Here is a 23,325-nt window from a genome sequence, read left to right on the forward strand (position 1 = left end):
GTAAAAATATGAGTTGTTTCTTACGTAAGCATATGACGGTATTATGATATTCTTTTGACGTCAGAATATGACTTGTAATTTATGTAAATGTATGATTTATTTCTTACGTAAATAATGTATAAATTTATGACTTTGATGTGACGTCACACATATGACAGGGATAAGACATAATATTTACATAATATTTAAGTCACAATCATGACGTCATATAAAAGTCAAATTTTAGGTCAGTACTATGTTATAATGATGTCATACTACATGACATCATATCAGAGTCATCAATAAAGTCATTTTTATGTCATATCTATGTAAAAATTCGATGATCTCTATGTGACCTATCTATGACGTCATATGGAGGTCATGTGTTCACTGGGAAGTTGCTTTGTTGTTGGGTGATACTGATATTAATGTACTGTTGGGTCTGAGGCACCCAGAATGAGTCGAGTAACTAATTTTTACGTTAATAAGTGTGATTTGTTTCAGGCCAATTTGACTTAATTTCTATTCAATGATGTAATTAATGACTATTACAATCATCACGAATTATTTTATTCAGTAAGTTAGATCGAACTAGAATTAAACCTTCCGAAGGTATTACCTAGCTTTGATTTTATACATACGGCTGTATTACATATCACATGATCGGCTAATCTTATCTTAATTAACAATACTTGTCTTAATTTGATTTGATTCAATTTTATACGACCTACAGTACCAACGTCCTTCTTACATTTTCAGTCATACCTTACTTACTTGGCCATTTTTATTTTCTTTATCCAACTGGTGTTTGAACTCTATGCGGGTATATGCTACGTTCTATCGTGCTGCAATGTTGTTTACTCTGCTCACACACGCCTTATTTTTCCGTTCCGTTCTTCTGATACTTACCAATCAATTAATAATTTATTATAACACGTAATCGTACCTTTTTTGTTGATTGTAATTTTTCTAATATATAACGACCAGGTCGGGGGTCCCATTCCGTGGCTAATAAAAAGTAATCTTAGCTAACCTTTCTCTGGAGTCCAAAGTGAAAGTGACACGTACGATAATAACTTACAAGTCATGACGCATCAGGTCGTTAAGGACTATATTATAGAAAAATGAGTATGGGTACGACCGATGCGTAAGGATTACCTGATAACGGTGGTTGCCTAGAATGGTTTAGGTCTCTTGAAAACGAAAGGATTCTAGAAGTTATCCACTAATATTTGGAATCGCGTCATTTTTTTTCAAATATGAAACGAACTAGATTTCAGGCAAGATAAGTAATTACATTGCACTCACTTTGCTTACTTATTGAATAAGAATCGTGGGTCCATTCAATTGCCAAGAATCAACCAAATGAGTTTTCAGATGGCATCTGTTCGGACCCATTGGCGCCTCGAAGGGCCCAAGGACTTCAGGTTTCGAAGTCTGGGTGGCAGAAGCAGTGACCGACTTGAGAAAGAGCAGAGAACCATACATCGTCAATTTGCGATGTTTAAAGAAAGGGAATTCTACAGTCTTCGCTAAGCTAGCTAGATAATACTAGGAACGAAAATTAAACACTCTTTACATAAAGAAGACAGGTGTCTTTTCCCCAGAAAAATTCGAACCAATAGGAGTAACAATTAATTACCTTCTGTCTTGCCTCTTTGTGTACGTAAACATGGCCTGCATGTCACTTATTTGGAAAAATCAAGAATCAGTTAAAGCTAAACTAGTATCAGGTCGATATCAATTCTCCACGGCACTTCCATGCATTCCATTAAGTAGCATATTTTTCGAGTAATGCTATTTTTCCTACCAGTTCCTGAATGTCTGCCACATGTCTTTGGCACCTTTGCGATCAAGGTGTGTTATCTTAGGCAGAATTGAATTACACGAAACTTTTCGACACGTACATTCACTCTTCACCAGAACGATGTAGCCAAGTATTTCACTTTTATAAAGACAACGATGTGTACTCTAGCGATGCCAGCAAAACACTGAACAATGTAACGATCAGAAAATCGGCTGTAAACTCGTTCAAAATCACTCTACAGTACCTACTCATGGACTTCTACACAAGCAGTTGCAGCGCTCCGTTCAAACCGCTATAACTCGGTCAATTTTCCGAATTTTTGTTCCAACCTTGGCTTGAAATATTCTTAAAAATATCAAGAGAACGAAAGAATTTGACTTTTTGTAAATTTCAGGGTGGCATGGAACTTTGAAGATCCTTGGAGAAGGTATCATTTTGAATAAACTCGTGCCGAAGATTCATACTCGATGAATTAACAAATCGATTTCTGATAAAAATGCAACTGGTAATACAACATCATTACATTTTCTTTTTACATGTCTTGTTTTACTATTTCCCGTTTGCGAAAAAAGTTATAAATACAGATCTCACGTAATGTGTTTTCCACCGGGAGATGATACAAAAGTATGTTTCACGTACCGACATTTATGAAGTTTATTTAACAGAGAAAGCCGTCTTCGTTAGCTCGTCTCAGGCACAGAATTTCAGTACAGTATAAAACATTTACAACGATTCCTATTCGGTGACGTCGAACTTTTCACTCGATTATCGAGAGCAGTGAAAGAGCTGATGACGTCACTTGTCGTCGGCGCCAAGGGGAATCATCTTGATCCAAAATCCGCGTTCGGGCATGAGAAATAATCCAGCGCCATTTCTGTACTTGAGTGGATTTTGCGACTTTTCGCACAAAATGATCTTGAACTTGTCAAGCATCGTGAGTATTCCGACTTTCGTCTGTTGCTCGGCAAACCGAGAGCCTGCGAGAAAATAATGTGATTAAAATCTTCGATCTTCAAGATCGGTTTTTTTTTCGTACAAACTATGGAATTGAAATTATGTAGAAAAAGTAATTCACCTATGCAAGTTCTGGGTCCGATACTGAAGGGCATGAAAGTGTAGGGAGTTTGTTTAGCCTTGCCTTCCTCGCTGAATCTCTCCGGGTCGAATTTACTTGGGTTAGGCCAGAATTCTGGGTCGTGGTGGAGAGCGTAGATGGGGATGATGCACTTTGATCCCACTGGTAGCACCACGTTCGTTCCTGGGAGTTCGTAGGGCCTCACTGAGACTCGTTCGAGTTGTGGAACTATAGGATGTTTCCTCAACGTTTCTGAAAATGTGAGGCTGGTTTTATTTTAGTGCTCACCGTGGATCGTTAATCTTCCAGACTTGAAAATCAGGTCCTACCTTGCAACACCATGTCCAAGTATTTCATGCCCTGCAAACCCTCGAAGGTGATTTCTCCCTTGTTGGCGGCTTTCATTTCGCGCAGTTCCTTCCGAAGGCGGTCTTGAATGTCTTGGTGAACGGCTAGCTCGTGAAGGATGTACCCAATTGTTGTGGCGCTCGTCTCAAAACCGGCTCCAAAGAAAACGAACGCTTGGGCGGCCAGGAGTTTGTCATCGAACACTGTAAGCAAACGCGAAGGAGTCCGGGTGCTGCCGAGACTCATGGGTGAAGGAAATGCGGAGTAGTAACCCGAACCTCGACATACCTATGTCATCCTCGCCCAGTTTCTGGTCGGTGTTTTTGAGGTTCCTCAGAAGGTCTATGAAGTCGTGCCTCTGCACGTTGTTCTTCTCTCGGTATTCGAAGGCTTCCTTCGTGATTCTAAGGAAGAACTCTTCAACGTCCGGCGGTGTCAGGGAGAGCTTCAATTTGTGGAATAACCACGGAGAACTGCCCTGAAGCAGATGCACGAAACGGGACCAGTACCCAGAGCCTCCAACTATTCTCTTTCCCATCTTACGGAAAGCTGCGTCCTCATCGTTCAACGAGTTCATTTGGATCCCAAATACACAGGAGCCAATTACGTCAGTGGTGTACTTGGCGCCAACCTCCCTGGCCTCGATGGGCTCGTTTTTCCGAACCACCGCATCAAGGTACTTCTCCAAGTTCTTAGCGCATTCCAAAACAAGGTAGTGCATGCTCTTCAGTCTCGCCGAGGTAAAGGTGGGGGTCAGCTTCGTTCTGACTACCTTCCACATTTTCCCATCGAGGTTGGCTATGTGCTGAGAGATAGGATCCACCTCCGGATTCGAGGTCAGCCCACGGTTGGACCAGGAGTCGAAATTCTTTATCATTATGTCTTTAACCATGTCCGGATCGACGAGGAACAATCTTGGCGAGAAGAGTTCCCAGACACCACCGAATTTCTTTCCTCTAAACTTGACGTACAGTTCGCTGATCACATCGCACAGGGGCTTCTTCTTGCTTACGGCGTCAGCATAGGTGCCTAAATAGGATTCAGGTCTTATAAACGGTATACCCTTTCTTTCCCAATAAGTATACTGTCGATGAATCAACATATAAGCAACCGTCGCCACGCCGACTAACACGAGCCCCAGATTAAGTATAATCTGAAGAAACATTGTTGATCGGTAAAAAATTTCGGTCTGATACGTAAACTTTCTGCTGTACCGTCACAGTCAGATAAATGAACCCTTCCCAGTGCTCGCTGCGCTGGCGAAGATAAAACTGATCGCGCCAGGCGGAAACTGGAAATTTATAGTACCCGAGAAATTATGCCAGTCATTCCGCGCTCGTAACGTAACGCAGCGGTATCTCGGTACTTCGAGATAAACTTAATACATTTATATCGAGCTTGGATTATGGCTGTCTGACGCTTCTTATTTTTCACGATGTTTGCAGCTGAAAATCTTCTTTACGTCTTTGATTCGTATCAATAATCGCAAATTATCAATCGAAACATCTATCTTATTGCAAATCTTGGCTGACTCTCGAGTAACACATCTTTTTAGCAATCATACCCGTAATTCCACACGATCCCAGATTTAGAATTTACTTGGCTGTTTCCTAGAACCATTTGATTATCCTCATTAGATCCTGTAATCGGCAGGGTTCATAAATTGTTTGCCTACTTTTGCTATATTATTGGGTCACTTTTTCTTTTATCTGAGAATTCGAGACTCGGCTGAATTAAAGATAAGCGGGTAGTGGTTGATGCGCAATACGTATCCAACAATCGCATAACAATATACGTGTAATACTACAAGTATCTATATAATTTATGTCGTGAATGTTTGAAGCGAGAGTGTGAAATAATTCATCGATCTGACTCTTACCCTGACGAAGGGCCTAATTAGCACGTCAATCTTTTTCGCCCAGCAGGTTGGGCCTAAAAAAGTGCATTTCAGGTAATTCTTAATAGGTTGGCAGCACTTTCTTCGTATTATTTTTAACCGAGTTGATGGTAGATACATGATGTGGAGAACAAGGCCGAGGTCTTTTCGGCCTTTGGCTCTTCACACCTGGCGACAGGTGTGACCTCATGGCGATATTTCAACAGCAGGAGCTATCTTTGAAAACGTTTGAACCTGGGACCGGCCATTCTCGCGTTAGACGAACATTATCAAACGATTCACGCGATTCGAAACAACTTCAATTTGTTAATTAATGAAAGCGCCAGACTCCACATTTTAAGTACGTTCACACTGCGGTTTGCTAACGGTATGTGCTACTGAAAGCCAGGATGACTAACGACTAGATTCCTACTGGTTGCACTCGAGTCGCTCCAACTCGTTCCTTATGTTTGCTAACTTAACTGTTTACTCGCACTATCTAACGTTATTTCTCTTATTCCAAGTTTCATCTAATGTTACTTGATAATTTGGCATTTTTTTCTACCAGAAGATGTACAATCTTTTTTAATATTTCTGTTTAATTACATCCAATTAATAAAGATAAATAAATAGATACTCCAAATAACTTTAACACTTAAAAAGGTTATTATCGATAACACAAATTGTAAAAGTATTTGAAACTGGCTCTTTTATGTCACAAAATCAAAATATATCAATTAAATATTAATAAAAGAATTTCAACTTGCACTTGTCCGGATTCTTTCGGACTTATTTGCTATGACTTATTCGAGATGGTCGTTTTACTGTATACATAATTTTTTCACGGGAATTCTATACTCCGCACTTTACTTGACATAACGATTATACGGTGGGAGTTTTGAGGTTTGGAAGAATTATACATCCGTTGGGTCCACCCGATAATCCCGCAGTCCTGCAATTTGGTAACGAGATATTTTATAGCCGGGACGTTTCGAAAGTTTGTAGAGTTTTTTTTTTTAACCATAAAAATTCTGTCATGCAGTAGCGGGGACTGAAATCGCAGCTCACCTAAGCCGCTGCAAAATTAATTATCCTAATACGTACACCTTATTGCATTAATCTTGAAAAGATAGTTATATAAACTTTTGGTATAAACATTGGCTCATTATCGTCCATGCATCTGCTTTTCCAGAAATTGTTCAGTTTTAGGAAACTAGATCAATTGTAAAGTACTGGAGGTAAGAAATGGTAAATCTATTTTGCCACTTAGGATCGTACTTTTAATACTTCTTAACTTTACCTGTTAGGTATGAAATCATGAATTTATCGCAACTCTCCACTACACCTTCTGTTGGACTGGCTTGAACTTCTCGATTGATTGGATTCGGTTATCCAAGAGGAAGGGAATCACTTGTCTTCAGCACCAAAGCGACTTGCTTTGACCCAAACTCCATGCTCCGCATGAAGAAAATGTGCACCTTTTTTATATTGAATTGGATTTTGTGACTTCTCGCATAGTGAAAGCTTAAACTTGTCGATCGCACTGACGATACCAATTTTCGTCTGTTGCTCCGCGAACCGAGAACCTACGAAAAATTGTGTTAATCAATTGGTTCAACTGCAAGAACAACGTTCTTCATTTCCAGCTATTTCTACTTGTATACAATGACGGTGAAGTTTTATTACCTGTACAATTCCTGGGCCCACCACCGAAGGGTATAAAAGTAAAAGGGCGTCGCTGGGCTTTTGCCTCGTCAGTGAACCTCTTTGGATCGAATATTTCCGGATTCGGAAAGAATTGCGGATCGTGGTGGAAGGCGTGGATGGGAATTATGCATCTTGATCCTGACGGTAGTACCACATTCGTACCAGGAAGTTGGTAAGGCTTTACCGAGACTCGGCTGATTTGCGGAACTACTGGATATTTTCTCAGAGTTTCTGCAAGAAAGGAAAGTAATGAAATTATCATTCCAGACATCACTGTGGCTCGATAGTCTCTCAGATATGTCACACGCTGTACAATTGCAAAGCGAATAGGGTGGATAGACCAATGATTGGACAATCATGATAAGATTACTATGTATTCTTTGGTACATTCAATTATTGGTGGGTAATCGTTTACTGGTGTAGTCACCCTATTTAGAACGAAATTATACATACCTTGGAATATCATGTCCAAGTACTTCATACCCTGCAAACCATCCCAGGTGATTTCACCCTTGTTAGCGGCTTTCATTTCATGCAATTCCTTTCGCAGACGGTCTTGCATATCCTGGTTAACAGCCAGCTCGTGAAGGGCGTACCCAATCGTTGTAGAGCTCGTCTCGAAACCGGCCCCAATGAAAACAAACGCTTGGGCAGCCAGGAGTTTATCGTCGAATACTGAAAACAATTGTCAAGGATAACACGACGTCTTCGAGATTCATCAGCATTGGTGTGCCACAAAAATAAGCTTAACGTACCTGTTTCACCCTCGCCGAGTGACTGATCCACGTTTTTGAGATTCCTCAAAAGATCTATAAAGTCGTGCCTCTGCACGTTGTTCTTTTCCCGATACTCGAAGGCCTCCCTGGTGATTCTTAGGAAGAACTCGTCGACGTCTCGCGGTGTCAGAGATAGCTTCAGTTTCTTGAACAACCACGGAGAACTCAGAAGCACAAGAATGGCGAATCGCTGTCCGATTGTTACATCGAGCATTTTTTTCCCCATGTTACGAAAGGCGGCATCTTCGTCACTAAGTGAATTCATCTGAATCCCAACGGCACAGGAGCCGATTACGTCCGTGGTGAATTTGGCGCTGACTTCCCTGGCCTCGATCGCCTCATTTTTTGAAACCAACGACTCCAGATATTTCTCCAAGTCTTTCCCGCACTCCAAGAGCAGGTAATGCATGTGCTTGAGTTTCGCGGATGTGAACGTTGGCGTCAGTTTCGCTCTCACGTCCTTCCACATCTTTCCATCCAGGGCGGCCACGTGCTGCGAAAGCGGATCGGACTCCGGATTCTTAGGTACTCCACGGTCGGTCCACGCGTCGAAATTCTTTATCATGATATCGCGTAGCACCTCGGGATTGGCGAGAAACAGTGCTGGCGAGAAAAAGTTCCACACACCCGTAAACCCTTTTCCACTGGATTTATTGTATACCTCAATCAGCATTTCAGACATGGGTCTCTTCTTCGTAAAGGAATCCCCAAAGTTTCCCAGAAACGAATCCGGCTTCACGTACGGCACGCCTAGTCGCTCCCAGTAAGTAAATTGGCGACGAATATACAAGTATAAGACAGTCAGCACACCCACCAATACCAAGCACGTGTTAACTACAATTTGGGTGAACATTGTTTGACGGTGATAAATTCGGTTCTTCAACTCAATTGGTTGCTGCTCTTTGGATGAAGTCTGGAGATACTAATGCTAGCGTTCACCGTGCGGACCGAAATCAAACTGTTTTCCCAGTAAGAAGAGTATGGCAATATATCAAAGCTCGAGAAGAGCTGCGGTTAGTATTATCGGTCACGTGATATTTGATAGCCACGCAATTATCTCACTTTGTTTTTCTGCAACGCATATTGAATTCATACTTTTTCAAGAGTGGACTCCACATGTACAGATCTGAAACGTCTTAATATTTTTTCTGCAGTTTCATCGTGAGTCAGTATATCGTTGTACTTATATGAATATGTGCAATTTGACGTTATCACCGAAAGAAATAAACTCCTGTAACTTGAGTGAATGTAACTATATGCGATAAGAATGGAAACGAAATAACATCACGCGGTAAAAGTGTAACGATCGCACGAATTCTGATCGAGAAAACTACCGATTTCATACTTGATTGATGCTAAATTTTCACTTGTATCTGTTTTATTTATTAATTTTTTTCGCATCTGCGGACGGCACAATCAAATTATACTGCAAGTTATCAAAATACTCTTCATGAAATTTATTGAATACACTTTTATCATCGTACTGCTGTTCAGCGATTGACCAGAATCGTATAAATTACCCTTGCTATGTAGGCACTTGATCAAATAATCCCGCATCGATTTGCTTAATATATTTCGTACACTTAACGATCTGTTTTGCGAAGTTAAAATCTCAACTATTCGAACCATACTCAAAAACTTCAGAGTGATTTGATCGTTGCACCTAATTCTATCTTTTCCACCGTGGTCTTTGTATCATGTGCTTCGTAAATGTAGCTTGAAAATATCAAGTTTTTTAAGCGTTCAAAGTGTCATTCTGAATGTGCCTCTGAGATTCATCGGAACTTGTTTAAAACAGCACAAATATATTATTTTGGTGATTGGAGTCAGAGTTGGCTGCGCAAACTGTTGAGAAGTGAGTTTATTAAATATAATGTTAAATTAAAAGATAGTGAGTAACTCTTACAATTAGTAAGATGATATATTTCCGAGGTGGCAGGGTAACTGATCATCAGAGATTAGACCAAAGTCGAAAAGCCTCCATGTACCCGGAAGAATAGACCTTGAGGCTGAGAGAAACTAGAGTAAAAGCCAGCAATCGAAGAATCGATTAAGGGGGTATTCTAGTGTAGAAATTTGAAAAAATCGATTTTTTTTTTTTTATATTTTCAAAGCTTAACCTTTCAAGAATGTGTCCTTAAAAGGACAAGTCAAAATTTCAATTATTTTCGGAGATATAGCTATTTTAGTGACACGTCTTCAATACTGGCTCGGCTGGAACGAATTTTACTCGAAACTTTAAACGCGTTTTTCTCAAAACTACATTTTTCAAAACGGTTGACATGATTTCTCAAGTTCTGTTGAACCGATTTACTTGAAATTTGGTGAGAATCTTCTCAATACATGTCTCTATCGCACGAACTATTATTATAACGAAATAATAATTTTTACTATTTTTAAAAAATTCAGAAACGTCCAAAAATGTCAAAAAAAACGTATTTTTTTTTCGGACAGCCGTAATTTGGCGAAAAAAAATTTTTTTTCGACTTTTTTTTAGTTAGTACGATAGCTGCATTTATGTAGATTAATAATCTTTTTTTTTTTTTTTTTCTGACTTTGAAAATGCTTGCAATCGTGACAACATTGGCGCGCCATTTTTTTTGTACCCCCCACTTCAACAACTCATAGCACTTTCAATTTTGTATTTTTTGACTTGTTTTTTTTTTTTTGTAATCGTGAAATAATAATAAACGCCTGATAAAAAAATGGATGGTAAAAATATTTTTTGTTTTTTGTTTATAGCACTTCAAAAAACACCTCAAATTCATGCCTCTACACTAGAATACCCCCTTAAGACACTGCAAAGATGAGTTTCTGCCCTAGAAGCAGAGAAAAGGGATAGTATTCGCTTCGTGATAGTCATTAAATGCAAGATGAAACCTCATGTACTATACGCAATGAATCGATTGAGCGAAGGTATTGTGTCGATGAGAGATTGCTAATTTAACTTCTTGAAATACGATAACAAGCGACATAGTACAGCTGAACGTCGGTCCGTAATAGTTTCGCTGAAAGCTGACCGACAACTGCGGTTCGATTCAGGCGAGAACTCCCTTATATAGTCGAAAACCGGAAGCGAGAGCGGAACAGAATTTAAACGGATGCTGAGAACCACAACGGGGGTTCCTACGATTAGAGGAAAGGAGCGAGATAGAACGGTCGCTATCTTATCGATTCCAAATTCGGTCTGAGCTGTTCGGCAAATCAGGGACCTCTGAAAATGGAGTTTTTATTATCTCAAGTGATCTAGATAGATTACCTCGCTCATGCTTCATGCATTGTTTTGTGTTTCCGTTTCAGGTTACTCAAATCTTCTACCGATAAAAATTCTGAGCTCACCTCCAAAAGGAATGCACACAGAAGGCAATCGCCTGTACTTGGCATTGTCGATAAACCTTTGTGGTTCGAATGTCTTAAGATCTGGTAAATATTCTGAATCACGGCTAATAACGTAGAATGGAGTCATTGTTGTTGGCCTCCGAAGTAGAAATACATTTTTATCAGGCGTCTCGACGAGGCCTGACCGACTGTCACTCTGTTTCTAAAATGTTTGGGTATTTTCCCAAAGCTTCTGCAAAGTCAATTATTGTTATCATTCAAAGCTAAATGGACAAACCTAAGTGGTTTGAAACTAATTTCCACGTAGTACGTTGGAAATCGACATCGAGATTTTTTATTAGTAATTTGTTGTGATTCTTTTTTTATAACTTCCAGGTAACAACAACCGAAAGATGCAAGCTACCGTGGCTTTGCAGGAATCTAGTACCTTGACGTTTCTGTAAACAAGGTCCATGCGCACTATTGCTACCAACCGTGATCATTAGCGGCTAATAGCTGTGACTATTTCATAAACATTGCACGGCCAATTCGAGTAACTTGACTATGTTTGCGTATGTAATTAATAATTAATTTATAACGACTCGCAATTTCTTGGCAGTTCCTGAAATTCGAAATAAATTTCTCACCGTATACAATAAATAGACTCCGTGTTTAAAATACAATTCGCATCCGATATCCTGTTATAATTGTAGAGATTTTTTGAACCATTCAATTTATACGTTATGACGTACACGTATCCACCAAATAAATATTGCTCGAAATAGAATAGAATCTATGACACACACGAATGTGAATTTTGTTTCTTGGAGTAATTCGAAGTTTCAAGGTGAAATGTATTACTTATATCCTATAATTTCAACGATTACTCATAGACGTAATTTTTCCTGGTGCTCTCACACAACATAGAAATTTGTAAATTTGAAAAAATTGTACACGCATAGTATTTCGCATTATTCCATTAAATAAAAAGAAATTCATTTTATGTAATCGACTTTACGGTCGATACACATGCGTTTTATTCGTGGTTGATAGGTCACATATATAATACTAGAATACTTGCATCGCTAATAAAACAATATTCCTGTTTAAAATCATTTTTTTTCTTCAGCACAATTATTCAATCATCCACTCTCTGTACGAAATTAATAATTGCTGGATTCGCCACATAGCAATTAACTCTGTTTTAGACTGGTTCTAGCTAGAATGTTGAGCTTCTTGTTAGTCTTCCGTTATTTATCCCCGATCCTAAAACTGAGCTTCTCCTTGCGCTCAACGCTTGCGTCAGATTCATATCCGACGTCCAGACGTCGGAGCATATGACACCATTCTTTAAGTCTCTTGGCTAGTCCCTGTCAATTTTCACCGACAATATACCCTTGGCGTTGCAAAGTTCATTTCACACTGCGACACCAATCTTCCCTCTATCCGTTGAAAAACATCATTTACGAGTCTGAAGTTGCGCAAGGTAAAATGAAAACTGACTCCAGTGTCATTTAAAGCTCTCTGTTTACCGAGACTGATGCTTTTCATGTTTCTTCCCTCGAGTTCTTGTGTTATTTTCGGAATTCGTTGACATCTGCTTAAGCAATTTACTACGCTAAATTAGTCACCAGCTCTAGGCCAGCTCGACGTTGGTATTCGTAAACATAATTAATGCGATGTGTTTCCAGATAAGCGTTATGTGTAGAAGAAGCTGATTGCGTTATATACGCTTTGTCAAATTTTGCTTGCGAAAAAGTCATGATACTTTTGCTTATTGCTATAGAGATGACGAGAGATTCGACTGAAACCCGAAACAAGGTTTTAAATTATTTCATTCTCGTCCATACAAGCTAGAGTGTTTGATATTCTGAAGGATTGTTCGATTATTGGTTATAAATGCATCTGCGTATACACGGCAGAAATTAAAAAATCTATGTCGAGAAAGAATCGGGAGGTTATTTTTTAGTCAGATTTGTGTCAAAACACTTCGTAGCATTAGTTTGTATGTGATGTCAAAAATTGTGCAAAAATTTGCACTTCCCGTAGTGTATTGGCTGTGAATTCTCGATCGGTTTCATTCAGCCAACAAAGAGCAGTCTCATCATTTGTTATCGGCACCAATGCGAGACACTTTAATCCAAACTCCAATATCCGAGTGAAGAAAAAGTTCACCTTTTTTATATTGAATTGGATTTTGTGACTTCTCGCATAGTGAAAGCTTAAACTTGTCGATCGCACTGACGATACCAATTTTCGTCTGTTGCTCCGCGAACCGAGAAGCTACGAAAAATTGTGTTAATCAATCGGTTCAACTCCAAGAACAACGTTCTTCATTTCCAGGTATTTCTACTTGTATATAATGATGGTGAAGTTTTATTACCTATACAATTCCTGGGCCCACCACCGAAGGGTATAAAGGTAAGAGGGCGTCGCTGGGCCTTTGCCTCGTCAGTGAACCTCTTTGGATCGAATATTTCCGGATTCGGAAAGAATTGCGGATCGTGGTGAAAGGCGTAGATGGGAATTATGCATCTTGATCCTGACGGTAGTACCACATTCGTACCAGGAAGTTGGTAAGGCTTTACCGAGACTCGGCTGACTTGCGGAACTACTGGATATTTTCTCAGAGTTTCTGCAAGAAAGGAAAGTGATGAAATTATCATTCCAGACATCACTGTGGCTCGATAGTCTCTCAGATATGTCACACGCTGTACAATTGCAAAGCGAATAGGGTGGATAGACCAATGATTGGACAATCATGATAAGATGACTATGTATTCTTTGGTACGTTCAATTATTGGTGGGTAATCGTTTACTGGTGTAGTCACCCTATTTAGAACGAAATTATACATACCTTGGAATATCATGTCCAAGTACTTCATACCCTGCAAACCATCCCAGGTGATTTCACCCTTGTTAGCGGCTTTCATTTCATGCAATTCCTTTCGCAGACGGTCTTGCATATCCTGGTTAACAGCCAGCTCGTGAAGGGCGTACCCAATCGTTGTAGAGCTCGTCTCGAAACCGGCCCCAAAGAAAACAAACGCTTGGGCAGCCAGGAGTTTATCGTCGAATACTGAAAACAATTGTCAAGGATAACACGACGTCTTCGAGATTCATCAGCATTGGTGTGTCGCAAAAATAAGCTTAACGTACCTGTTTCACCCTCGCCGAGTGACTGATCCACGTTTTTGAGATTCCTCAAAAGATCTATGAAGTCGTGCTTCTGCACGTTGTTCTTTTCCCGATACTCGAAGGCCTCCCTGGTGTATCTTAGGAAGAACTCTTCGACGTCTGGCCGTGTCAGAGATAGCTTCAGTTTCTTGAACAACCACGGAGAACACAGAACCACAACAATGGCGAATCGCTGTCCCATTGTTACATCGAGCATTTTTTTCCCCATGTTACGAAAGGCGGCATCTTCGTCACTAAGTGAATTCATCTGAATCCCAAAGGCACAGGAGCCGATTACGTCCGTGGCGAATTTGGCGCTGACTTCCCTGGCCTCGATCGCCTCATTTTTTGAAACCAAAGACTCCAGATATTTCTCCAAGTCTTTCCCGCACTCCAAGAACAGGTGATGCATGTGCTTGAGTTTCGCGGATGTGAACGTTGGCGTCAGTTTCGCTCTCACGTCCTTCCACATCTTTCCATCCAGGGCGGCCACGTGCTGCGAAAGCGGATCGGACTCCGGATTCTTAGGTACTCCACGGTCGGTCCACGCGTCGAAATTCTTTATCATGATATCGCATAGCACCTCGGGATTGGCGAGAAACAGTGCTGGCGAGAAAAAGTTCCACACACCCGTAAACCCTTTTCCACTGGATTTATTGTATAATTCAATCAGCATTTCAGACATGGGTCTCTTCTTCGTAAAGGAATCCCCAAAGTTTCCCAGAAACGTATCCGGCTTCACGTACGGCACGCCTAGTCGCTCCCAGTAAGTAAATTGGCGACGAATATACAAGTATAAGACAGTCAGCACACCCACCAATACCAAGCACGTGTTAACTACAATTTGGGTGAACATTGTTTGACGGTGATAAATTCGGTTCTTCAACTCAATTGGTTGCTGCTCTTTGGATGAAGTCTGGAGATACTAATGCTAGCGTTCACCGTGCGGACCGAAATCAAACTGTTTTTCCAGTGAGAAGAGTATGGCAATATATCAAAGCTCGAGAAGAGCTGCGGTTAGTATTATCGGTCACGTGATATTTGATAGCCACGCGATGATCTCACTTTGTTTTTCTGCAACGCATATTGAATTCATACTTTTTCAAGAGTGGACTCCACATGTACAGATCTGAAACGTCTTGATATTTTTTCTCCAGTTTCGTCGTGAGAGTCAGTATATCGTTGTACTTATATAAATATGCGCAATTTGACGTAATCACCGAAAGAAATAAACTCCTGTAACTTGAGTGAATGTAACTATATGCGATAAGAATGGAAACGAAATAACATCACGCGGTAAAAGTGTAACGATCGCACGAATTCTGATCGAGAAAACTACCGTTTTCATACTTGATTGATGCTAAATTTTCACTTGTATCCGTTTTATTTATTAATTTTTTTCGCATCTGCGGACGGCACAATCGAATTATACTGGAAGTTGTCAAAATACTCTTCATAAAATTTATTGAATACACTTTTATCATCGTACTGCTGTTCAGCGATTGACCAGAGTCGTATAAATTACCCTTGCTATGTAGGCACTTGATCAAATAATCCCGCATCGATTTGCTTAATATATTTCGTACACTTAACGATCTGTTTTGCGAAGTTCAAATTTCAACTATTCGAACCATACTCAAAAACTTCAGAGTGATTTGATCGTTGCACCTAATTCTATCTTTTCCACCGTGGTCTTTGTATCATGTGCTTCGTAAATGTAGCTTGAAAATGTCAAGTTTTTCAAGCGTTCAAAGTGTCATTCTGAATGTGCCTCTGAGATTCATCGGAACTTGTTTAAAACAGCACAAATATCTGATTTTGGTGAGTGGAGTCAGAGTTGGCTGCGCAAACTGTTGAGAAGTGAGTTTATTAAATATCATGTTAAATTAAAAGATAGTGAGTAACTCTTACAATTAGTAAGATGATATATTTCCGAGGTGGCAGGGTAACTGATCATCAGAGATTAGACCAAAGTCGAAAAGCCTCCATGTACCCGGAAGAATAGACCTTGAGGCTGAGAGAAACTAGAGTAAAAGCCAGCAATCGAAGAATCGACTAAGACACTGCAAAGATGAGTTTCTGCCCTAGAAGCAGAGAAAAGGGATAGTATTCGCTTTGTGATAGTCATTAAATGCAAAATGAAACCTCATGTACTATACGCAATGAATCAATTGAGCGAAGGTATTGTGTCGATGAGAGATTGCTAATTTAACTTCTTGAAATACGATAACAAGCGACATAGTACAGCTGAACGTTGGTCCGTAATAGTTTCGCTGAAAGCTGACCGACAACTGCGGTTCGATTCAGGCGAGAACTTCCTTATATAGTCGAAAACCGGAAGCGAGAGCGGAACAGAATTTAAACGGATGCTGAGAACCACAACGGGGGTTCCTACGATTAGAGGAAAGGAGCGAGATAAAACGGTCCGTCTAGCCGAGAGTAATCTAGGAAATAGAAAACTGAAGAGTGCCGCGGTACGCAGAAACGTTCCGATTTTTCTAAACAGTACATGACTAACAAGTTTGGAATAATCGGTAAGCCCTCCAAATCCCGTACGTGTGGTGAAGAAATCGATGAAAACCGTCGGCTCATACGCAATTGAATAGAATTGTTTCATTCGGAAACTTATCACTTGACCATAGAAGGTTTTATTGAACGTAAAATATGTAACGTTACGAATTATGCACGAACTGTAGGCACGTGATAACTTCAGTATCGGTATTAAGATAACACGAATGTTTGATGTATTTTTTTCTCCGACGTATAACCTATAATTATTGAAATAATCTACTTTACGAAAATGATAATTACTGCTATCGTTATCCAAGTAATATGTTGTGTTTGATGTGTGTTTCCCCTTTTGCAAATAATGTTTGCGTTATCCGTACGTCAATGGAGGAGAAAACATGAACCATTGTCTAAATTCTTGCGAGTGCCAGGTAGACGCGAAAATTTATGTCCCTCTACAATCGCGTACTTTCAGGATAATTGGAATGTGTAAAGCATAACTCGAAACGTTTAAAAAATGTAAGTTGAGCTTCCCTAACTGTGGACCACCATCGTCAGCAGCATCTAACAATCAGAAAAACATAAGGTGGAAGAAATATCAGTGCCCAAAAAGAATAGTGCAACGAATCACATTTTTTGGTAAGGGATAATGGTAATTAAACACCGTGTAGCAGTCTCAGCTAGATTTTTTTATGGAATGTAATTTAATACGCCTAATATTGGAAGGACTTTTACTGACCGAGAGCCAGAAAACATCCTCAGGAAAAAGAAATGTAAATTCCGGTTCAAACTGGGGAGGATTTTTGTACCGTCTGGGTTAAACAGGTGCCCGGAAAGCGGGTCAACTTTCAAGTTGACAACAAACCGCGGCTTGACCACATTTCAAATTCCTTCGCCATGATATCGTGGATCAGCTTCGGGTCCGTAACGAACAGATACGGCAAGTTTAACAGCGAAACTCTACCAAATCTCGTCTTTTTGAACTAGTTGTAGATGTCCAGGGCAACCTTAGCCTTAACGAAATCTCCAAAGCTTCCAAGCAGCCACTGCGATTCCCTGTAGAAAGGATGCCTCTTGGCACAGAACAAAAACTGATTACGGATATAGCAGTAACCAAATGTTAAAGCAACGAGCGACGCTATCCATAGATAACGCCTAGTCAAAAACCACGTATTTACAGCCACAAAAATGCCTTAAACTAAATCACTGGTGATAAACCACTTTGGAGGCTTTCCTTCAACTTCAGAACGACACAAATTCTGTAATGAATCAAAGTCAAATCGAGCCTTTCACAAATCGAATCACTTGCGCCGTCACTCTTGTAATTCCAAGGTCAACGAGCGAACCAATTATAACCAATTAGAGCCAATTGGAGCCTCGGGCGACCATTGAAAATGGCAAGGTGACAATTTTATAAAAAGCTTTAGGCATACTGAAGCCGCAAGTATGTTTCTGATCAGGTTCTTTCGACTAATGCGACACGTGTAATTAAACCTTATAACAGTATGAGAGAAACAAAGAGGAGAAGTGAAGGCAACACTAATTGCAGGGTATTCTACACTTCGGTTTGGAACTGAATGGGTGATGTATTATTCATCGGTCAAGTGGGACGTGAATCTATAGGTAATTGCTCAAGATAGAAGATGTTAAGTGGGTACATGAAAACGATCACTATTAACGTAACGATGTAATGTGGGAATGGCACGATTGTAAAATAGAATGACACAAGCGGTGTTCATTTCCATTTCATTCGACAATATTTACAACCTCAAGTGAGCCACTTACTAATTGCTGGAATCGGTACTCCAGCACGGCAAGATATTGTGACCAGTACTAGATTTTGATTTCTTGAGGACAAGCTACCAAGGATCCTGCGACCTCTCGCAAGGTTCACAGGTTGGAAAAACTTGAATCTGCAAAAACATGAAGCATAATTGCTTGCTTCCACATTTAATTGGGGGAAGTACATTCTCATGGGATCGAAGTTTTTACAACATTGCCAGAAAAGTTGGACGGTACATTTGCGTCAGATTTGCTTCCATCGACTTCTATTACTTGCCGTTGAAATTTACCATACTTGCTGACAATGGATCAACTTTCGATGGTGATGGTGCAGGTTAAAAATACATCAAATCCTCGATGTTTCCCAAAAGTCAGTGTGGTTCCATAAACTAACGGCCTTGCCTATTAATCAAGAGCAAAATGTACCACGTAACTCCATCGATTTTCATTCGCTTTAAGTTGCGGTAGGCTGGGAGATATCTTCCAAACATACCCACGTAACGTTCCAGTTTGTGCGCATCTTTGAAGCAATCTACAAATATGACATGTTGATTTTTGGATTGATTTAACCATTTTGACATGTAATACTAAGTGAAAAAGAGTAAAAAGTACAATTCAAATGTTAAAATTACAATAATTAGTGTCACAAATATAAACTGGACCTGCTGGGACATTATATTTAGTTAAAATTTCAAACAGTGCAGAATGTCGCCTTTTCAGCGGGACTTGATCCATCTAAAGTAGAAAATGTCCGCGCTGGAATAAAACTTCGTTAATTCATGCACAGCCCAAAGGCTCGCGTTTGAGATCACAGGGTTTAATTCCGCGCATAATACGTCGACGCATGGCGCTGAGCCCGATTGTTTGGCCATATGTCGGTCGGGGTGGAGACTCCCTCGGGTTAATTCCGGTTTCTTCTATTTCCGGTTTTTTCAAATGACCGAGGGTGACTACACGAGTGACTCCTGGTAACCGGTAAAGGTTTCGATGCAACCAGGAGTTTTATTACGAACCCTCTTACTTGCTGTCGTTTTTTTTTCTCCTCTCTATACCGCTTTTCTTTCATACGCACCGGAGGAGAATAATGGGCGTCCATCGCTGCCAAGCATCAACCTCGAAGGGTTCGACCCTCCGTACGCAGACATCAATTTTATTTTTCTACACCCTGCCTCCGGGTAGATGTGGAAACGGGGATGTGAGTGACGGTGTGAAATCACAATGACGACAATACTCTGGATGACAATAAGCTCCGGTGATATTAAATACGTACAAATCAATGCAGCATAAACCGAGGGGAGTGAGCCGCTCTAGATTTATAAACGCCCCTCAATCAGCGAAGGTGCTAGAAAAAATGTGGAAGCGAAGCGTTCCACGTACCTACGATGATTTTCCATCTGTGCTTGTCAGCCGGTTTAATTCGCAAATTATTCCGTAATCCTCGGGCAGTTGGATTTTCAATCGCATTAAATTTTTTCTAGAAGAGTAAACAAAGCTCCAGTGATTCGATGCACACGCAGAACTTTTGATGAGTTTATATGCTCGACGGAGATTCAGTTATCTCTGTATATATGTGAACATATAGTTTATCTCATCAATTGGACGAAGATAGAAATATCCGGAAATTCAGAGACTTATTGTTGGTCAATTTAGAGATGAAGAAATTTCTAATAATCGTTTCGATGTTGTCATTTAACGAAGGAATATTCGACGAGATCTGATTACACTGGTCGCGAAACAAATTTTTTTTTGTTCTGCGTGGGGTGAATTGATGTTATTTTCTTTCATGAATCAAAACAATGAAAAAATATCTACACATCCGCCAATATTTGCTTTTGTAGTTTTGGGCAAAATAAGAACGATTTTCTAGTTTTTACAGCACAAGTTTATACCGATTTTGTGCCTGGGATTGATGCCTGTGATTATTGTAAATTAAGTTATATCCAACATATAAAAATAACTATTTGTCGAAACAGTTTGATTTTGTAGCCAGGAAAGTGCTGTTTCAAAATTAAAAAAATTTGTGGTTTTTAATCATTCAGCAGATGAAAAACCTCAGCAAGTACTTTTACATATTCTTTCGATTAACTTCAATTGCATATTGCAGTTCAAAATTTGAGAAAATCTATGATTTTAACTATTCAACTGATAAAAGTCAAAGATTTTCTTAATTTATGGAATAGCACTCTCCTCACTGCAATTGTATACTTTTTCGACAAATATTAATTTTCCTCTGTTTAGTAACACTAAAGCTCTCATAATCACATACACAAATCTCAAGTGCAAAATCTGTATAGACTAGATTCGTGGAAGTAGGTTGTTACGCATCTTGTAATTGTTTGCCATCAGTTTATCACGTAAAATCTTATTGGAAATTAGGAGAGAATGTTCAAGATTGCCAGAGTATCATACGAGAAAAAGAATAACATGGTCAGTGGACACAGTAACTGTTTTTTAATTTTTGGTTAACATGTATAGACGACTGGAGTAATTTTCCCGATGACAGAATGAAAACAACAACTTCGTGGTCAATTGCACTGAGATAATATTGATAGATGAATAATTGCAGTTTTTTCGTCAGCAGTAAAAACGACTTCGCGACCTATTCCAAGTAGTAATTGCATCTGCAAATGACAAGAACAAACACAAATAAGATCGACTTTATTATTAATTACCATCAAGTCATAAATTTTAAATTCACTTCAGAAAAAAAAAACAACTCGTCGCATTGTACATCCGATGTATATTATGAGTTTTTAGATATTCGAATCCAAATTCCGCCCTTCGCAACCAGGAACCTAGCCTTGGGATCAAGCTGCAGTGGGTTCTGGGACTTTTCGCACAGTGTAATCTTGAAGTTCTCGACCAGCTTGACGAGTCCCAGCTTCGTTTGCTGTTCGGCGAACCGCAGGCCTGTAGGCGAGATGCAAAATATTCTTTGTTATAGTTTTGACACAGTCAAAAACCAAATGAACATCATCAGGAAGTCCAGACTTTCAGGATCAGCTAAACTCGTCACCTATACAAACTCTGGGTCCGCTTCCAAACGGAAGGTAGGCTAGAGCTGGCCTCTGGCTTTTGGCTTCATCGGTGAACCTCTCGGGGATGAACTTATCGGGTTCGGGATAATACTCGGGATCGTGGTGGAGGGCATAGATGGGCGCAATGCATCCCGTTCTTTCGGGAAGTTCTATGTCCGTTCCGGGTATGCGGTAGGGCTTTACAGCACACCGCGTAGTAACAGGGATGGGAGGATATTTCCTCAGGGTCTCTGAAAAAATAATCCACATTCGATTCGGTTCTTTCCACGACGAAGGAGACAGGGAGACTCACTCGTCGCGTCTGTATTGGAAAACGATGTAGCCAATCCTCACCTGCAACAACCATGTCAAGGTACTTCATGCTGTTCAAACCGTCCCACGTGACTTCCCCGTCACTGGCAGCCTTCGTTTCGTTTATCTCGTCCCGGAGTCGATCCTGGATATCCTGATTCACGGCCAGCTCGTGGAGGCAGAAGCTGATGGCCGTTGAACTGGTTTCAAACCCGGCCGCGAAGAAGACGAAGGCTTGAGCGGCCAGAAATCGGTAATCTATCTCTGAAACCGAAGGTTAAAGCGGTCAGAGTCTCGCGGAACTTGACCGCCTTGACCCGAACTCACCCACATCATCCTTGCCCAATGGTTCGCCAGAATTCTTCATGTTCCTAAGAAGGTCCATGAAATCGTGCCTCTGCAAGTTGTTCCGCTCTCGGTATTCGAGATTCTCCTTCGTTATCTTGAGGAAAAAATCGGTGAGCTCTTGCTCGTGTGTCGAGAGATTAAGGAACTTAAACAACCCGGGAAAATGGCGCTGCAGCGCCCTGACTATTTTTCCCTTGGTCGATGGTTCAAAGATCTTTCTTCCCATCCGACGAAATACCGCATCCTCGTCGTTTAGAGAGTTCATCTGAATCCCAAAGGCACACGATCCAATAACGTCCGTGGTGAACTTGGCGCTCATCTCCCTGGCCTCGAGGGGTTTTCCGTCGGTTGCAGCAGCGTTGAGATACTTTTCGAAGTCCTTACCGCATTCGAGCAGCAGGTAATGCATCTGCTTAAGTTTTCCCGATGTGAACGTGGGTGTCAGTTTCGCCCGTACCGACTTCCACGTGTCTCCGTTTAGGTGGATCAGGTTCGCTGACAGCGGATCGACGTCCACGTTCGCGGCCGTTCCTCGAGTCGACCAGCTCGCAAAATCCTTGACTAGAATGTCACGCAGCAGCTCCGGATCGATGACGAAGAGAGTCGGCGAATGGAACTCCCATATTCCCACGAATCTCGAGCCCTTGAACTCCTTGTAAAGGTCCAGGCTGACCTCGGCTAAGGATCGCTTACCCCGTACGAACTCTGCGAGATTGCCAAAGATCCAGTGCGCCTCTTTGTACGGTGCGTTCCGATCGGACCAGAACGAGAACTGTCGTCTTAGGTAGAAGTACAGAGCGACAGGTATGCCCAACAACAACATCCACAAACTCACTACACCGATAGCCCACATTTCGGAGCAGCAATGAGTTGGACGGTCCCAACTCCCTGCCAGCTGGTTCCTTACTGACAAATCACTGAAACTATTGTCGGGGCAACATCGACTACTCTCAAGAGACTCCGGAGGGGAGCATGCACGTGTGGGAGAATATGCAGCACTTGTGAACGATACGCACAACTGCAACTCACCACCTATCTGCACTCTCCGCCTAATCTTCGTATTGAGTCTATACATACATCTATGCAATGTGGTTTCCGATGTTGTTTATTACTTGTCGCCGTCTGCTGTCCCCGACGCCATATCTCAAAGTGCATGACTCGGTAAAATATTATCTCCTTGAATTGTGATACGAATGAGAATTTCACGATAAAAAGAAATGACTTATGGTGCCGACATGAATTATCTTTATAATGACTTCTCAGATTCCCTGTTCATATTATAGATAGCTAGATAT

At 40.7% G+C, this 23,325-nt stretch overlaps 4 protein-coding genes and 2 long non-coding RNA genes across 8 annotated transcripts; 1 reads left to right on the top strand and 5 right to left on the bottom strand.

Annotated features, from left to right (window-relative positions):
• Nucleotides 1-2,422: 2,422 nt before the first annotated feature.
• Nucleotides 2,423-4,480, bottom strand: LOC124219086 (probable cytochrome P450 6a13). The gene is made up of 4 exons (XM_046626231.2): nt 3,498-4,480; nt 3,191-3,412; nt 2,862-3,113; nt 2,423-2,763 (listed from the first exon to the last, which is right to left on the bottom strand). The coding sequence occupies exons 1-4, from the start codon at nt 4,372-4,374 to the stop codon at nt 2,582-2,584; spliced, it is 1,533 nt and encodes a 510-aa protein (XP_046482187.1). The 5' UTR covers nt 4,375-4,480; the 3' UTR covers nt 2,423-2,581.
• A 1,192-nt stretch (nt 4,481-5,672) lies between these two features.
• LOC124219088 (probable cytochrome P450 6a13) lies at nt 5,673-9,676 on the bottom strand. The gene is made up of 5 exons (XM_046626233.2): nt 7,548-9,676; nt 7,246-7,467; nt 6,772-7,023; nt 6,386-6,671; nt 5,673-6,037 (listed from the first exon to the last, which is right to left on the bottom strand). Exons 1-4 carry the CDS (start codon nt 8,419-8,421, stop codon nt 6,493-6,495), a joined length of 1,527 nt encoding a protein of 508 aa, XP_046482189.1. The 5' UTR covers nt 8,422-9,676; the 3' UTR covers nt 5,673-6,037; nt 6,386-6,492.
• Nucleotides 9,677-10,178: 502 nt separating this feature from the next.
• On the bottom strand, nt 10,179-15,104 carry LOC124219089 (probable cytochrome P450 6a13). 3 transcript variants are annotated; one of them, XR_006883317.2, is made up of 5 exons: nt 14,046-15,104; nt 13,744-13,965; nt 13,270-13,521; nt 10,908-11,139; nt 10,179-10,782 (listed from the first exon to the last, which is right to left on the bottom strand). XR_006883317.2 is itself a non-coding variant. In XM_046626235.2 (4 exons), the coding sequence occupies exons 1-4, from the start codon at nt 14,917-14,919 to the stop codon at nt 11,099-11,101; spliced, it is 1,389 nt and encodes a 462-aa protein (XP_046482191.1). In that variant the 5' UTR covers nt 14,920-15,104; the 3' UTR covers nt 10,179-11,098. The 3 variants fall into 3 exon arrangements, 2 of the variants coding, with proteins under 2 accessions (XP_046482191.1, XP_046482190.1); XM_046626235.2 differs by having other exon boundaries at nt 10,179-11,139; XM_046626234.2 differs by lacking the exons at nt 10,179-10,782; nt 10,908-11,139 and adding an exon at nt 11,881-13,169 and having other exon boundaries at nt 14,046-15,079.
• LOC138190966 (uncharacterized) lies at nt 10,179-16,575 on the bottom strand. The gene is made up of 2 exons (XR_011177135.1): nt 16,209-16,575; nt 10,179-10,448 (listed from the first exon to the last, which is right to left on the bottom strand). It is a non-coding gene; the product is annotated as an uncharacterized lncRNA (long non-coding RNA).
• Nucleotides 16,576-16,933: 358 nt separating this feature from the next.
• LOC124219097 (uncharacterized) lies at nt 16,934-18,462 on the top strand. The gene is made up of 2 exons (XR_006883318.1): nt 16,934-17,210; nt 17,298-18,462. It is a non-coding gene; the product is annotated as an uncharacterized lncRNA (long non-coding RNA).
• A 2,323-nt stretch (nt 18,463-20,785) lies between these two features.
• LOC124219084 (probable cytochrome P450 6a13) lies at nt 20,786-23,116 on the bottom strand. The gene is made up of 5 exons (XM_046626227.2): nt 22,010-23,116; nt 21,725-21,946; nt 21,370-21,621; nt 21,071-21,263; nt 20,786-20,974 (listed from the first exon to the last, which is right to left on the bottom strand). The coding sequence occupies exons 1-4, from the start codon at nt 23,103-23,105 to the stop codon at nt 21,097-21,099; spliced, it is 1,737 nt and encodes a 578-aa protein (XP_046482183.1). The 5' UTR covers nt 23,106-23,116; the 3' UTR covers nt 20,786-20,974; nt 21,071-21,096.
• Between the last annotated feature and the right edge of the window lie 209 nt (nt 23,117-23,325).

Source organism: Neodiprion pinetum, chromosome 5 (assembly GCF_021155775.2).
Source record: "Neodiprion pinetum isolate iyNeoPine1 chromosome 5, iyNeoPine1.2, whole genome shotgun sequence".
NCBI classification, from domain to species: domain Eukaryota; kingdom Metazoa; phylum Arthropoda; class Insecta; order Hymenoptera; family Diprionidae; genus Neodiprion; species Neodiprion pinetum.